Source organism: Myzus persicae, unplaced genomic scaffold (assembly GCF_001856785.1).
Source record: "Myzus persicae strain clone G006 unplaced genomic scaffold, MPER_G0061.0, whole genome shotgun sequence".
Classification (NCBI taxonomy): domain Eukaryota; kingdom Metazoa; phylum Arthropoda; class Insecta; order Hemiptera; family Aphididae; genus Myzus; species Myzus persicae.
In genome coordinates, this window is record NW_019102056.1 from 8,323 (window position 1) to 26,960 (window position 18,638).

At 29.0% G+C, this 18,638-nt stretch overlaps 2 protein-coding genes across 2 annotated transcripts; both read left to right on the plus strand.

Annotated features, from left to right (window-relative positions):
- The first annotated feature begins 985 nt into the window (after positions 1-985).
- Positions 986-7,267, plus strand: LOC111031108 (probable phosphoglycerate kinase). The gene is made up of 7 exons (XM_022310907.1): positions 986-1,143; positions 3,118-3,321; positions 3,761-4,105; positions 4,703-4,841; positions 4,905-5,161; positions 6,529-6,728; positions 7,109-7,267. The coding sequence occupies exons 1-7, from the start codon at positions 1,082-1,084 to the stop codon at positions 7,147-7,149; spliced, it is 1,248 nt and encodes a 415-aa protein (XP_022166599.1). The 5' UTR covers positions 986-1,081; the 3' UTR covers positions 7,150-7,267.
- A 1,487-nt stretch (positions 7,268-8,754) lies between these two features.
- LOC111031107 (protein CLP1 homolog) lies at positions 8,755-14,662 on the plus strand. The gene is made up of 9 exons (XM_022310906.1): positions 8,755-8,950; positions 9,123-9,265; positions 9,422-9,583; positions 11,381-11,609; positions 11,688-11,858; positions 12,408-12,598; positions 13,791-14,013; positions 14,086-14,179; positions 14,262-14,662. The coding sequence occupies exons 2-9, from the start codon at positions 9,158-9,160 to the stop codon at positions 14,374-14,376; spliced, it is 1,293 nt and encodes a 430-aa protein (XP_022166598.1). The 5' UTR covers positions 8,755-8,950; positions 9,123-9,157; the 3' UTR covers positions 14,377-14,662.
- Positions 14,663-18,638: the final 3,976 nt, after the last annotated feature.

Below are 18,638 nucleotides of genomic sequence, written 5' to 3' on the forward strand. Positions count from 1 at the left end.
CATTCAAATGAATGTATAAAAAAATAGGTAATAACAATAATAGATTTTACCCTGTATTATATGGGGATCGGAGATGTGCTGGTAGTAATGTAGTATATATTATGGGATTACATTACCTTGTCTGCAGAAACAAATTTATACCTACTAATAATAATCATAATAATTAAATATAAATTAAAATGTAATGTAATTATAATATTACCCAGTTATTTTAAACGCTGATTTAAATTTAATGTTCATACCAATATTAAAATTTGAATAGAAGTGTTGGGAGCAATAACCAGTTATGTCCGGACGTGTTTGGTTTTTCGAGTCCAATGAAAAAAAAATGGATGTATAATGTTTAAACAGATATGTCCTCCCGACATTCCTGGTTATTGTCCACAACAGAATTTTAAAAATCTGTTTTTATTATTTTATTACACATAGGATATGGGTATTCGGTTTTTGGACTGTTCGATAGAGATTTTTTTTCTGACTATTTCTATATCAAAAAATGATTTTTGAAAAAATGTGGACATATTTGATTATTGGACCGAGGCCTTTTATTTTCTTACAAGTAGTAAAATGATATAGTGGTATTGACATATCGTGGTAAAAGTTCATAAATGTAATTATTTTATAAATTCGAAGTAACATTAGATCGTGGAATGTGTGAAGCAACTGATTTTCGGAGTAACTGCGTTATCATGCATTATCATACAAATTCGGTGTGATGGAACGTCGTAACTTTGAATGTTCGAGGTAATAATGCAACCCGAACTTTCGATGTAATAAATTCGGAGTATTATTAAATCGTAGTAGATGATTCTGGAGGTAGTTGTAGCAACTTGTGTATTGAGTACGAGGGTCCAAAGACTCCGCGATTGCCCGTCACGGATTATCAAGGGCAAATGATAAGAAAAATAAATCGATTATTATCTTTCCTCCCGTTTAGCTTTAGCCGACAGCAGTTGAGTACTTTTCAATCTTTCTTCATTTGTTGTCTGTTCACTCGCCTTTCGAGTACCTCGTTTTCTGGTACCTGTTCAACATTCTTCAATTTTGATTGATAATTGGATCGTTTCTCATACAACTAAAAATGGCCCTTAACAAATTGAGCATCAAGAGCTTAGAAGTCGCAAACAAACGAGTTTTGATCAGGTAAATATAATTTGTTATATATATCCATGTACATACTTGTTCTTTGATGTTGAAAATAAGTCAACTTTTGGAATCATAGTGTCAAAGGATCAAGTCTATATATGTGTGGTTTTATCGTGTTTTGATATGAAAGGTCAAATACATAATATATTATTTTTTATAATTTTTCATTATTTATTAATTAGTTTAAATTAAGATCCATTTCATTCCTCAGTTTGTTTCTGGATGTCGCTCTCTGTAACTTAAACTGCTGGGGGAAAACATAAAAAAATGATAAATAATATAATATTATTGTTCAATTATTTTTCATAAGGCTATTACATAATATTAAAAATAGTATAGCTGCATAGGTGGATGTCTGGTCTAAATAACCTTAATGTAGAAATGTATACAACCTAAACTAATATGGATGTAAAATGGTGGTGTTTATCTACCTTCAAAATAATATAACTGTTGATGCTTATTTAAAACCTATTAAATAACTAATTCACATCTAATTTAATTTTCAGTATACTGTATTTTTAACTTTAAGCAACAATAATTACCCTAAAAATATTATTTTTTATCAGTATAGTTAATTTTTATTTTAACCTTTATTTTTATTGTATTGCTTTCACCAACCTACCTAAATATAGCTTGATTTAGTAATTTTTTTTTAATTTGAAAATTTGATGGATAATACTTAATTATACTTATCAAGTAACCATATTAATATTTATTTAAAAAATAAAAAAAGCAAAAAAATTATATTAATATGTTAATTTTTATTTTATATCATTTAACAAAAATACTGATAATACTCTAATAGTCTAATTATTTATTCTGTGTTTTCAAAATTGATGGGTATGGCTGAGGATATGGTTGTTTCTAGAAATCATGTAATCAAATTTTAATGAAATCAAATTTTGCAAACTTATTTGAATAGTATTGTTTTTTTTACAATAATATGCATTGTTTCATAGGTATCTAATTCATAATAATTACCTATAATTGTTTAGTTTTTAAATATTTAAAAATAATAATTATTCATTGCCTTGTGAACATAGTATAAAAGTAGTTACTAATTAGGGAGTGCTCTAAAAAACTTAATACCCGTTTATATTCATAAAAAATTCAAAGTACCATTGCCAAAGCCTCATTCCAATATTAAAAAAAATGTTGCAAATTGCAATCAAATTACATATTTCAACTGCTAATAAATAATTGTGCAAAATTAAATTTTTTTTTGGTAGGTAAATTATTTAAATTTTTGCACTTATATTTGTAATTGGTGATTCGTTATAAATTTAATAACAAATAAAACAAACCATTCTGGTGTCTTCACATGTAGCAAATGTATGTAAGTAAACAAATGTGTTTACTTTAGAGTGAAATCCTTGCTTTTATGTTGCAAACATTCATTACATGTGGGACTATCCTTAACGGCTTAATGTTTGGTGTAGTAATTACTTAGGTTACATATTATAATATAATAACTAATTGGTTATCATTTAATTATGTTATTGCTTAATTCTCAAAGGCTTAAATATACATTATTTTAATTTTAAAGTAAAAAATCTCCAAAATATAGTTAGGTTAGTATTTAGAAGATGCCACACCCACGTGTATTGTCTAAGTCCTACAAACATACCAAATTTGTGTTCTGCAGTTCCAATGTAAAAGTGAATTGACGTAATATGATCAAACTGAGAACCTTAACTGTGTTTTTTCATGTTTTTTTTTACAATTTCTAAATTTTCAAGCAAGTACTTTAAAAATTTCATAAAAAACATAGATAATGTTTTTACTTTGAAGCTTGATAATTGGTCAATAAATTTACTTTTAAAGGTTATTACACTAAATTGAAACTTCTGAACACAAATTTATTATGCTATACATTTGTAAGACTAAGACATCACATAGGTATAATTTATAGTTTTTAAGGTTTTAAGTAGTTAATACCTAGTAATCATAATTTTTGTTTTATAATTTCAGAGTTGATTTTAATGTTCCGTTAAAGGATGGAAAAATAACCAATAACCAACGTATTGTCGCTGCATTAGACAGTATCAATTATGTGCTTGAAAATGGTGCCAAATCTTTAGTTCTGATGTCCCATCTTGGACGTCCAGATGGATTACCAAATTCAAAGTACTCTATGAAACCAGTTGCCGAGGAGCTCCAGAAACTTCTCAATAAGTAAATTATTGTTTTTATTTATTATTGTGTTTAAAAAAAAAAATATTTACCAATGTTGAAAATGAGCTTTTTATAGTGTTATATATTTAGTATTTAACCACTATAACTTCTGAGAAATGGTACAATACTGAAAATAAAATATTACATTTTTAAACAAGACTTATAGCCTAAATATAAAATATAAATAATATAACACAGTACTGATATAGACTGATACAGGTAATCTACCTAAATAAAAATAATTATGGGTTATAACTTATAATAAATCCTTACTAAATTGTGTTGTCTTTAACTTTTTATTTTCCTTCATTCCTTATAGAAACAAATCCTTATCCTCAATTATGAAAGATTGTTTTGATCAAATAAATAAAAGTAAAAAGTAAATAATTATTTATTAATTATATTTTTAAATAATTACACATTATACGTATTATTCTAGGAATGTTACATTTTTGTCTGACTGTGTTGGCCCAGAAGTAGAAAAGGCTTGTGCAGATCCAGCTCCTGGTTCAATATTTCTTTTAGAGAATCTTCGATTCCATATTGAAGAAGAAGGAAAAGGTGTAAATGCTGCTGGGGAAAAAGCTAAAGCAGACAAAGAAGATGTGAAAAAATTCAGGGAATCATTGCAGAAATTGGGGGATGTGTATGTCAATGATGCTTTTGGTACTGCACACAGAGCTCACAGTTCTATGATGGGTGAAGGTTTTGAAAAGCGTGCTGCTGGCATTTTGTTGAACAAAGAGCTCACTTATTTCGCTAAGGCTTTGGATAATCCTGAAAGGTATTAAATCAATTTTTTTCTGCCCCTCTATCAATATTTATTTTTAAATTAAAATAATATATATAAGTTCTGATCTACATAATTGTACTGTAATACTATTCATCATTTTATGAAGAAGATATTTGTAAGCAAACTTATTATTTAATCAGATGAATTTTAATGAGCTTTCATAATTTTTATTACATTAAATTATAATATATGTTAAGATCATGTAGATATACAGAGTAGATTATAGGTTTTTTACAATACGTATATATATTATTATTTTTAACTTGATTTTAAAATTTTAAATAACTATGTTATCATTTAAATATTTATATTTTTCACATAACATAATGGTTTAAATGTTTTGATTTTGATATATTATACATTATAAATCATGATACAAACACATTAGAGAAGATCAATATAGGTTTGCATTTAAAAAAAATTGATTAATACTTATGAAATATCCTAAACAATAAATTAAAAAGTTTTTTGATGTTATTACTAATTATTGTTTATATTTATTCAAGATTCGTATGTAGTTTAATGGATGAATTAAAATTTTTGATGTAATTTTTAGTGAAATTAATTTATATGTTTGTTTTATTTTAGGCCTTTCTTAGCTATCTTGGGAGGAGCTAAAGTTGCTGATAAGATTCAACTTATTGAAAATCTTTTAGATAAAGTTGATGAAATGATTATTGGTGGAGGTATGGCTTATACTTTCTTGAAAGAGTCAAAGGGCATGAAAGTATGTTTAATAAATAGTACAAATTAAGTATTAAAGATATAATAATTTATAAATTTATTTTAGATTGGCGATTCTCTATATGATGAAGCTGGAGCAAAGATTGTTGGGAAATTATTAGAAAAAGCTTCTGCTCGCAATGTTAAAATTCACTTGCCTGTTGACTTTGTCACAGCTGATAAATTCGATGAAAATGCTAATACTAGTACTGCAACTGTCGCAGAAGGAGTCCCTGATGGTTGGATGGGTTTGGACTGCGGACCAGAATCTAGGAAATTGTTTTCTGAACCTATTGCTCGTGCTAAGGTCATTGTATGGAATGGGTAAGAAATTATGAATTTATTAAAAGGTAAATTTTAAGTTAACAAATTGGTTAAACATAATAAAGATAATTTACTTTTAATGAATATAAGGGGACACTACACAGACATTTATTGTTTCCATCTTACAAGTGCATAACATGGCAAATTTAACGTCCAGAAGATCACGTTTAGTTTTGTAAGTTTAAAAATTAGAGTCAACCGACCTCTTGTAAAATTATTATCTAGGGCATGTCATAGGCTGTTTATCATGTTTTAGTGTGAGATTTGAGTATTTCAGTATGTGCAAACAATTTACACATTTGAGATACCCATAACTCACTTTAAAATATAATAAAAAGCCTATGAAATGTTTTAGATTATTTATTTATTTAATATAATATTCAATATAAATTGTAATAAATATAGTAATAATAATAATAATTATAACTAGGGCTAGGGACTTCATGCCCTTAAAAACCTTAAAATATGCATGCATTTATGCCCTAAAGAATCAATAAATATGCTATTAAAATATGCATTTAAAAAAAATTATATTCTTTCATAAAATCGTTAAGCTAGGCATTTTTTAATTATTTTATTATGGGCTCACTCGAAAGAATAAACACTTTACGAAACCAAAATACGAAGAACGCACAACACCAACTGTCAACTATTACTATTCAAGGGACCATCTGGCCTCTATCTACAACTAGTCATAGTCTATAAAATGTTTTTTTGGTATCATTATCGGCTTATCACATATCGCCATATCGGGAATCACGAGTGTGGTATACTGATAAATAACAATACAGTTATAATGATAGGGAAGAAAAACGCAAACATTAATTTTTAAATATTTATATCCGGTCCAGGAAATCTATTTAAAATAAAATTTTTTTTATAAAACTAAAAACTTACTCCTCGTATAAATAATATTGTCAAATATGCACTAATAAAATGAAAAATGGTCAAATATGCACTTATAAATGAAATATGGTCAAATATGAAAAATATGCAACTATAAATTTTAAATATAAACTTGTAATGCTATGAAACAAATTTCTATTTTACTTAGCTATGTTTTTAATGATTATTTAAAAACATGCAAACTCCTAGAAGTCCCGAGCCCTAATTATAACCATTACATTATAATTTTAATATAAATGTTTATAGTTATAATAATCTTACATTTACATTTTTTAAGAGGTAAATTACTAATTTTTAAAATACGCAACTAAACATGATCTGCTAAATGTAAATTTCCCATGTTTGGCACTTGAAAGATGGAACAACAAATGTATGTAGTGCCAGCTTAATAAGAAATATTTTAACGTTTTTCTCGGTTTTTGTACATGAATATATTATATATAAATTCTTTATTTTATTAGGCCTGCTGGTGTTTTTGAGTTTGATAAATTTGCCCTTGGCACTAAGGCCTTGATGGATGATGTTGTTAAGGCAACTAAAAATGGAACTGTCACTATAATTGGTGGTGGTGATACTGCTACATGTGCAGCTAAATGGGGAACAGAGAGTCAAATAAGCCACGTGAGCACTGGCGGTGGTGCAAGTCTTGAACTACTTGAAGGTAAGTTTTGTCAAAAGTATTAGAAATATACAAAACTGGATATAGTAGGCCTATTTATATTATTAAGTATTAACTATTATTGTTAAGTATAAAATATGTTAGCGATGTTTTATTTTTTTAATCAACAACATGCTAGTTTAAGTTCTCATTCAAGAGTAAAATATTTTTCTGAGAATTTTGATATATTAAATTGAATTAAGAATATGAAATTAAAAATAATATATTGTCATCCTATAAATTCAAAAATTATTAAAAAAAACTTGTTCTCTAAAAACTGTTGTTTTGTAATAATTTCAAATTATGTAATAAAAATGTTAGAAATATAATAGTATAATAATAATATTTTGATTTATTAAAACATTTTTAAATTTTTTTTTCAGGAAAAGTGTTACCAGGAGTTGCAGCTTTGACTGATGCATAATTGTCTAAAATATACCTAGCAATGCAATACAATACATTATGTGGCTTATTTATTTTATATTATTCACCTTTAGTTATCCAATTATTGTGCGTGTAAATTATAATTTTCAAAATTCAAATTCCTGTTGTTAAATATGTTAAGTTATTCATTATTATTTACTTTTCATAGATTGGATATTTATTGTTTTTATACAATAAATACAAAAAACTTACTTAGTTATTTTATATTACTGCTACCTGTGAAATTGATTAGTCGATGAGTTAAAAGACTTTAATAATTAACTATGCACTAAACATTATTATTATTTCTATTTTATACCATAAATTAGACAAGCAATAAACATGCTCATAAAAGAATGGAACTTTTCCATGTAGTATATGCTTCAGGAGTTTGGGTATCTTAGGTAGTGCTTCAGTACACAAAAATACAAAATACATTAAAGGTTCATTATTTTAACATTTTAATAATCAATTACAGAAATCTCTTACACCAATACTGCAAAAGGCTTTCAAAAAGAGTGATTTAATTTAATTTATTGAGTTAGAAATTAGAATTTCCATTTTTTGTTCTTCATAGTATTATTACTCACATCAAACATTTTTAGGCATATATTGTCTCATATTAAAATTGTTGGCAACCCTTTTGAGTTATGTAAACTAAACAATTTTTGTTAACGTGTAAAAAATATGCTAAGCATGGATTAAGATGATCAATTAAAGTATAATGTATATGGTCGATAAGAATTACTTCGAAAACGAAAAAAATTTGATATTTTCTTTAAGAGGACATAACACTAACATTTGTTGTCTCCGTCTAGCGATAGTTTAATTTTTAAGTGAGTTAGATCATTTTTGATTTACAGTATATTATATAAGCAAAATTTACTAAAATATTGAACTGTCGTAAAAAACTCACGTGCAAACAGACTATGTTCTTACCTCCAAGTTTTATGATAGGTTTATTCACTCTAATTTTTATAATAACGAAGTTACACTTAATCTGTTGCACTTGTATTTGCTTCGTTACGCATTTGTAAGACGAAGACAATAAATTCCAATGTTCTCGCTACTGCCGTCAATTTTACTTCAAATGAAATTTGGTTTTGACAAAATTTCAGTTAGTTTACGCTGTCCAATTCTTACCCTGAAAAAAATTTGAATTTGATAGACATTTGATTATGGATCGTACGGAACACTTTGTAAAAATCAAATCTTATATTATTGTAAAGGGTAATTAAAAGCTTAAAAATATGAACTTTTTAAATTATAATTAAAATTAAAAACGGAAAGTATTTCGTTGTTTCGTACTATCAACAGACATTTTTTTGCTGAATTCAAATATTTTTTCAGAATCAAAATCAGACAACTTGAACTCACTTTAATTCTGTAAAAACAATGAGTAAGTTGTCTTAAAAAAATAAATAAATTGCCTAAATGTTGTCCTTTAAATAATAGCGGTAGCGAGACTCCTTAATTTCCTACTATCATTGTAAATAATAAATTCAAAAACAATCAATTGCCGCCATTGGAAAAAAAAATGGGTCATGGAATAAAGTATAAACTGCAAAATAAACAAAACACGCTTGACTCTGATCATTGATAAGTGATAACAGATTAATTTTTGATAGCTATCGATAGACGTATTACGAGCTTGAGCTTCCTAACTTCTGTTTAAACTTAAAATTTTGATGTAAAGAGTAATTTAAACTTTTTTAATTTGTTTGTTTTACTTCAACTGTGTATGGAAGACTCTAGTTAAAAATTCAACTTCAATAAGTTTTGTGTTATGATCAGCCTTTACTGTAAGTCTATTTTTGATATAATTAATGGACCAAATTGTTTAAGATGTTTGTTTGGGTATTTAGGTAATTTGTGTCTTTCAGTAGAATTGGCCTAATCGGCAATAGCGATTTGTTTATCTTCTTGTTATATTTAAAACTCTGATTTTAATTGTGTTTTTGTGTGTGTTTTCAGTGCTTTGAAGTATTGAATAAACAAAGACTTTAATCATGTCAGAGAGTGTAGAAGTTCAAATTGAAGATCAGGAATTCCAATTGGAACCTGACAATGAACTAAGGTTTGAAGTCGAAAACAAAAATGAAACAGTTGTGTTAGAAGTAAGTATCTTCTATAGTCCTATATATAAAATATGTAGTATTATTCATTGAAAAATGTAATCAATGTAACTTATATGACTAATGGCCTTTGTTGCCGATGTCTTTTTTGATCAACAAAAAAAAAATATATTTATGGTGATTGTTTTATTTTTTTAGTTGAAAACTGGACTAGCAGAAATTTTTGGAACAGAATTAGTGAAAGGCAAATCGTATACATTTTATTTTGGTGCAAAAATTGCAGTGTTTACATGGCAAGGGTGTTCATTAAAATTACGAGGAAAAAAAGGAATTAGTTATATATCCAAAGAGACCCCTATGGTGAGAATAATGATATTTTTAAAATAATATACTTAATAGAGATTTATAATTTCTACTATTTATTATTCATTTTTACTATATTATGATGTTTATGTATGATAATGAATCAATTGTTTATAAAACATTTACTCACATACATATTATTATGCATTTTTCTTCAAATTTACTTAACAATTTCATTGTAAGGTCAACTTATAATAAATGTATAAATAATTAAATTTATCTATTGGTAAATCTTTTTATCAAAATGGATATATTTCTGTTTAATCTTAAATTTAAGAGGGTGTTAGCAGATTCTTTGTTTTCTATCTGATGCATGTATAATGTAAGCATACTAAATTTGCATTCAGTAGATTAGTAGAACCTATTTTGTGAAGTTAGGTTTAATAATAAATGTGAATAACATTATTTTCAAACTTGAAGTTTAAAACAGTACCCTTGTTTGTTTGTTCATTTTTTTATAATATTTACATTTTGATGCATTTTATGACTTATAAGTAGGGCTCTTAAGTTCACGCACTAAAAAAAGCACAAATAAGCATGCACTCATGCACTAAAAATTGGCAAAATATGCACTAAAAAGTTCGAAAATATGCATTTAAATGCCCTTACATTTTTAAATTATGCACTTAAAATAATATGCATTATGTAAAAAATTTATAAATTTTAAAATAATAAGAATAAATCCATTAATTTTAAAAGTATTTTATTCCTTTTAATTTTTATACATTTAATAATCAAAATTAATAAAATTAATACTTGTGAAGTTCATATGATCATATAGATTTGTCATCTTTATCAATTTTAATTAGGTAGTCATTTTCTGTCTAATTTTTGTACACCATTATCCTGCACCTACAGTGAAAACATTTGGAATGAAATATTAGTCATTTGACATTTTCACGACTCGTACATTTAAACAACTCATTGGCGACTGGCGTGTGCAAGAAAACCATGCTGTACCAGTGAACAGAATTGTAGATGCGGGTTGGTAAGAAACATTGTACACGTGTACATGCCTGTACAGGTATCGTTTCGACGGCGGAGGATGGTAGTGGTAGCGATAAAATTGTTTCCTCGGTACTAAGTAAAATGCATACAATCTAAATAGGATAATACTAGAATACTAAGTAGTCACACAAAAATAAAAATAAATCAAAACACTATCATTCAGTAAACGGGAAAGTAAATAAGAAACAAGAAACATTTCAAATATTTTTCTAAAAAATATAAACTAAAAAAACGATTGTATGCTAAATAAGCCTTTACACCCAAAACATGCAAAAACATGCACTATTAAACTTCATATTATTATTACTATTGTTATAAAATGGATTTGTATCTCATTTAGCGTGTTTTTCTGTGTAGCAAAAAAAATATGCAGATGCATGAACTTACAAGTCCTGCTTATAAGTATGTAAAATATTACACATTAAATGCTTGTATGTATTATACAAAAATTAAAATATTATAAAAAGCCAATGCCTTACAGAAATAATTTCTTTTAACTTCAATTAACTCTTATATTAAAGCTAACAACACATGATTGGTTGTATTGAACGCAACTATTCTATAATGCACCAAGATCAGACTGAACAAAGGCAATGTCTTCCTCTTAAAGATACATTTTTCCATATTAAATGGTATATCAATTTATTTTAGCCATTTATTTTTTGCTTCATTCAAAATTTAAAATAATTGTTGAGAGTCAGAAATTGAAAAATAGCTAGTATATTTTAATACTTATCAGCTGGAGGAACAACTGTGTACATATTTTAACCGTGTCTAATCTTTTAGATGTTTTATTTAAATTGCCATGCATCATTAGAACAACTCAGAGTAAAATCAGAAAAAGAAAAGATAAGAGGTCCTGTTACAATGGTGGTCGGTCCAACTGATGTGGGTAAATCTACTCTTTGTAGAATATTACTGAACTACAGTGCACGAATGAATGCTCTTGGTCGTAGACCAATCTATGTTGACTTGGATCCGGGTCAGGGACAAATATCAGTTCCAGGAACAATTGGTTTGTATAGATTTTATTATTTTAAATTCATTATAAATCATAATTGACAATAGTTCTAATGAAAACAATAATTTATAGGAGCAGTCATGGTAGAAAGACCAGCTGAAGTAGAAGAAAGTTTCTCTCAAGCAGCTCCACTAGTCTATCATTATGGGCATACAAACATGAGTATTAATTCAACTTTGTACAACACTCTAATATCTCGTATGGCAGAAGTTATTCATCAACGAATGGATGAAAATCCTAGAAGTAATTTTTATCCATTAAATATTATTTGAACTTTTGAATATTTTTTTTATATCATTATATTTATTATATACTTAGAAAAATTATTTAAAAGCATATTATGTAAATATTTATTAAGAGGACACTACACCCATATGTGTTGTATGTACAACATAGCAAAGCTGTTTTGTCGGCATAACTTCTATATTTACAGTAAAATAAGTTAAATAAAATTCCACAATTGATGGGGAAGAACTTTATCTGTGTCGTAGCCTTTTTAAAATGTTGAAAACATAAATAGGTAGAGTAAAAGTTATCAATTTAAGAATATTAGGTTTTATTTGTTTTATTTGTTTTATTTCATTAAATTATTGGTTAGGGCTGTCAAAAAAATAAAAACTACAAAACAGAAAGTTCTTCCCTATGCATAGTGGAATTTTAGCAATTCTGCTATAAATACAGTGGTAATGTAGTTGTCCCGCCCAAAATAGTTTTTTCTATGTTGTACTTTTGTGATAATTAGTGTAAGAATATATACTTAGTAATTAATATATTATAATTATGTTTTTGCAGTTAACTGTTCTGGATTAATAATCAACACATGCGGTTGGGTAAAAGGCAAAGGTTACCAGCATTTGACTCATATTGCACTTGCTTTTGAAGTTGATGTTATTCTTGTGCTTGATCAAGAACGATTATACAACGAACTTGTGAGAGATATGCCAGTATTTGTCAAAGTTGTTCTTTTACCAAAAAGTGGTGGAGTATGTATAACTAATAAGATTATTATTATGTTATGTTACTCGTTGGTTAATTCTGTTTACCTTTATAATAGGCTGCAAGACAAAATAATATGAATAGTTTGGTCTAATAAAATTGTATGCGTTAAGCATAGGTCAACAAACCAATTCCCTTCAACATAAATTTGTAGGATTTACTTTTTATATGGATTTTACAATACATTTCTAAAATATCTGTTTCTTAAGAAAAATTTGAATTTGTCACCCACCCACTTTTATATCTTCGATAAAATACCATGGAAAATTCTCAATGGAATAGTCAGATATTTTTCTTTTTAAGGGTAAATCCCAAATTATTCAGAAGAAAATGCTTGTTTTTTGGCAGTTGTGATCGCCTTTATATGATTTTAAGTTGTGTTGGGCAGACCTACTTATATTATTTGTCTTGTAGAGGGAAAAATTATGTAGAAATAAGAACATCCAGTGTTAAACCGCTATAGTCACAATGAGACTTGTTATTTGTTATTGCAGTGAAACTTTCCTAATAAGGATCCCAAATAAATCAAATCTATAAAAAAACAAGATGTGAACTATTATTGTTGGTCCTGGCTTACAGTATATAAAATAATATTTATTTCTGTCAAAGAAAAGCAACCAAAGTGAATATTTTTGTGTGTTGCAATAAATTCTGTCTTTGACAAGTTTTTCTTTTTTTTTGAATGTATTAAATGAAAATTTATTTGTAAAAGTATTGATTATAAATACTATAGATCGCCTCCTGCGGTACGACATACACTGCTCTGAATTTACTAGCTATCCTAGTATTATATACCAGAACTGACTAGGCAGCTTATTTTATAACCTGGCAGCTTAGTCAGTTCTGGCATGTAACATAAATATAAGACACTCTTTAGTGTATGGTTAAGACTTATCTTATAAAAATTGGAATATTGTCAATGTGATCATAAATAATGTAACAATAAAATAAAATATTTTATACTAACAGTTATAATATGGAATATTTTCAAAAATGTTTAATCAAAATAAAAGTTAATTTAGTTTAATCATTGTCATGTAGAAAAATTTAATTTAACTTATTTTGAATTTGTATTAAAGATTTTAGCATATTAAATTTGTACACATTTAAAAAAAATGTATTGTATATTACAATTATATTATGATGTATTGCTATAAATTTGATTTATTTTATAATTAGGTAGTTGAAAGGAGTAATAAGTTTAGATTGGAAGGTAGAGAGGCACGGATTCGAGAGTTCTTTTACGGTACTCCTAGAAATGTACTACATCCACACACCTGTGAAGTTAGGTTTTCCGACATAAAAGTATACAGAATTGGAGCACCACCTATTCCTAATACATTGATGCCATTAGACATGCAAAAAACTGATTTAGAGACAAAACTTGAACCTGTTACTCCAGGTAAATGTCAAAATCAACTAGTCCATTGCATACAGTGTTATTTAATGAGAATACTTTTGACAAATTTTACAGGGCCAAATATGATGCATCATGTGTTAGCTCTGAGTTTCAGTACAATGGTAGAAGAAGACGTTGTTAGGACTAGTGTTGCTGGTTTTGTCTGTGTGTAAGTATTGCTTGGAAACACTTAATATATTACAACAGCTAAATGTACAACTATTTTAATACATTTTTTTATATCTCTTTAGAACAAATGTTGACACCTCACGACAAATGTTAACTCTATTATCACCTCAACCAAAACCTCTGCCCGAAACAATTTACCTCATGTCAGATGTGCAGTTCATGGACAACAATGCTTGAAGCTGTGTGTTTGAAAAGAGCTAGAAAAAGTATTTTGTGTGTTAAATATAGATACTGCCCATAATTATTTTTTTAATACATAATATATTTTTTTTTTTACTTTAAGAATAATTGACAAATATCTTGTGAGTAACATAATGTATATATTTATATTAGATGTAATTCATGAGCTGAAGTTTTGTATTTCATTAGTATTAAAAAGACTTATTGGTAATATTACGAATATTTGCACTAGTCACTAGTGTCATTACATGTTTATTTGAAATAAAGTTCAGTAACATACAAATTGCCATTTTAATGCTGAAAAATACTACTTTTAATCATTTAAAATATATATAACATTATTATGGTCATTAATAAATTATGGCAAGCCATAAAATAAGTGTCTAAAAATTTGTTCAACTATTTCTATTTAACTGTGCAGTAAAATTGCTTATGAAATTATGTAAACTCTAATATTTGATTACTACTATAATTGTTAATTTCTATCTTTAAAAAATAAATTGACAATGTTGCAGAGCAATAATATCATCTTCGAATTGGATATTACATAGTTAATCATCGACTTTTGTAAAAACGATTTTATTTAATTTTCTAGTCAATATAATATAATAATTAGTTAAGGGATGTAATGTAACAACTCAGATATTTCCAGTTAGTTTGATGTATAATATGTCACTGAATATTTTTATTATTTTTCTAAGACCCACTTGCGACTATTAAACGTATTCACATAAAATCGTTCTTCATGATTTTTCTAGAGGATAATACTTTTTAAGGTGTAATTTATCAGATTATTATTAATACATCACATTATTATTTGACTTAGAAAAAAAAATGTACATTTAGATAGATATTAAATTGTTTAAGACAATAATAATATTATGTTTATATGAATCGATAGGTATTCTCTCAAATTAACTAAAGGTAGAAACAAGTTATACGTTAGATCGTGGATCAAAAAGGAATGATTAGTATATTTTTAACAAAACAGTTATTTAAAGATGCGCAATCAGCAATCACTAGGTATACTAAACTATAATGTATTAACCAGGTGAAAATTAAATAGTAACCCAACTACACCTCGTTTTTTCCCTCTATTAACATACCACGACTAAAGGGAAACGAAAATACGTTATTTTATAAATATTATTGTATTATCTGTACTTTCGTGATAACTCTTATGAAGTATATATTGTGATTTCCAACCCAAGTTTAACAATTGTAATATTTTGTTATGAAAGAGGTATTTAGTGAGCACATTGTTGCACTGCATTATTTGAATTTGATTGATAGTATTGTTTCCAAGATGTCAACTATTAATAAGCTTGTTATTTTCCACATTAGAGATTAGGTGGGACGCGCGAACGCGATCCCCGCTACCAAAAATTACGCGTCCGAGGTATTCGCATTAGGAATACTCGCAGGGGTCAACCAGCCCGGTGTGCAATGGGCAAGTCTCGTCCTGGAGGAACCGCCTCGTTGATCACGGTTAACCTCGACGCCAAGTAAGTATGCCGCGCGGGTGCACGGACGTCGTACTTATAACGGCAGGCTTCCGCGGGACTGTTGCGGAAGTGCACGGTGCATCATCGATAATGACGCACAGAGCTAACGGCTTCAGGTCCGAAAACTGCAAACTGCACCCCAGACCGCGTTCCCGGCTCTGGGCCACGGCGTTCGGAACTCCGGCCACAAGCTGTGTACGTTTCCCGCGGCCGGAACGCAGGCCACGGCCTATTGGCCGCCCGCGTCTCAATACGATGATGTTCGTCGGCGCCATCTGCCGGCTGTGATTTGCGTGTTTTGGACAGCCGCCCGTCGACCACAGCCCACAGGTCTCGCTATCAGTCTCCGCCAAATCGTTGCGAACGTTTTCGGCGGCGGATTGAAGTTTGTAGTAATTATTTTAGTTTTTCGGTTTTTATTAAAATGTTTTAGTTGATTAGTAGACAGTAGAATAAGTAAACGACGACTTGTTCAGTTTTTTCATTGCCATATAAGTCATTATCCTCGTTGAAGTGCTTGCTGGAAAATTCAGACAAGTCCATTTTTTGAAATTTTTTTAGGATGATCTTTTTGATACAATCTTTTTGACAACCTTTTGGTTTGGATTTTTTTATTGAAAATTATACCTACTTATTTACAACATTGAATTCTGTGAAATATACTGTCATGTTGGACTTGTATGTAATATAATATATTATTATGTATAGACTGTTGGCTCATCTATATTCTATTCATGTATTATGCCTATGAACTTGACCTGAAATGGACTTATATGTTTTTTCCCATAATTTCCTAGACATCATTTTTTTTCATGAAAACAAATTCTATAATTTTAAATAAATCAAGACTATATTTAATATTATCCAGTTGTGGAATATATACATACTCGCTAATACTTATATTATTAGTTATTACCTACCTATTATAAAATATGACAAATATTTGCACCAACCATCAGATATTTCTGTTTCTTGTAGTTTGTTGGATTTATCTTGTTTCTTATATTATAATATAATGCACACTAATCTGGTTGTTATATCCACCTGTACTGAATATTTTTCTTTGTTTTGAGTTGTGAAAAAGTGCATTTTTGAAGAGAGTAGCATCTGTAGTTACAAAGTAACTATAAAGTAGTTTTTGCAATCATAGGTGAGTGAATAGGAGTGGTAGGATGGACAGCTGTAGCTGTTCCTAGATGTTTTTTTTTCAAATAAAGTAGGCATTAAAAATATAATGTATAAATTGCTGCAAATACAAGGCAATCTTATAAGTTGAACTGTAACTGATATTTATTAAATTATTTTCCTCTAGTTCTGTCCCCAATCCTACCAGAGAGGTCTGTGCATGTCTGTGTTTGCTGTTTTTGCATTCTTGTTGATCAGAAAGTTACACTTGTATGATACATTGTGATATTCAATATTCTGTCAACTTGCGAGCATTAATGTGATTGAGTTGGGTAAAAATGTATATTTGAAGGATATCAAATGTTGGATGATATTATTATTAGGCACTAGGCAGTACAATCACGTAGAACATTTTCCATACACTTATTATATTATGAAACTGGAAATATTTGTAGAAACCTCTGCAAATAGAGGCCCCTTTGCAATAGAATTACATTTTTGGATTTCAATTACATATTTAAGATATAGGCATAATTTACCTATAACAGTTACTAAAAATAACAATTAGATTGACCGTGAAGAGTAAAATAATTCTTCACAATTTAATATATTTCAATGACACATAAGTTATCGATTCCATTTGATTTCAATTAAAGTGTTGATTAATTAAATTAAATTACGTTTTTAGACTTTCAGCCTATACAAATTAGCGGATATTTATCGTTGGCGCACGATGAATATGAAAGTCGGTTTCCTAAAAATCGAGAATGTTACCAGAAAAACGTTTTGCTTGGACACTGGTTTCCCACTCTGCCACTAGATGGCTGCACAATATACGTCGCTACGTGTATCGACATCTATCGAACGATATGTTTGCCGCGATATTCGACGGAAGACCGTGAAAATCACGTTTAAAAACGTTTATGACATTTACAGTCGTATTAAAATATTAAAATAATTAATTTTTGTCATTATTATAGTACACATTACCCGTGCAGCCATTTCACTATTACAGCACATTATTATCATACTTGGTACTCTATGCGAACATCGCGAATTGCACGAGCAGAGCTGATTACATAGTTCGGTGTGTCTCACTAAATCAGTTTCGAACTGGACGCACGTCACCGTCGTTTATCGGATGTCCGGATATTGAGTTATTATAATATTTGAATTCAATTGTACTGACATTTTGCCGAGTTAGGGCGGCTGTCGTTGCGTGTACTATAAACGCGAACCGTTTCGGAGCTGAATGAGCTGATGTCTTCGTCGCCGCGGTCGGCCGTTAGAGAGCGCGGCCATCAGCGATCGCTTGGAACTGGTCGGCGGCCGATGGGCATTAGCTCGGAACTGGGATTTCTGGGCCCTGAAAACGATGTTATCGGTTCTTTCGGACGATATGGTCTTGCCAACAAAGGTACTGGACACGGTTTCGAGTCTGTGGTCACAGTCCCGGTGAGGGAACTCGCGACGTAAAATTTAGCATTCTGCTTATGTCGGCCGAACCTTGGATGTCATATAAGGTCTGCCAGCAGGCCGAACTAGCATACTTACCTGGCGTGGAGGTCAACCGTGATCAATCAGGCGGTTCCTCCAGGGTGAGGCCCGATCATTGCACATCGATTGGGT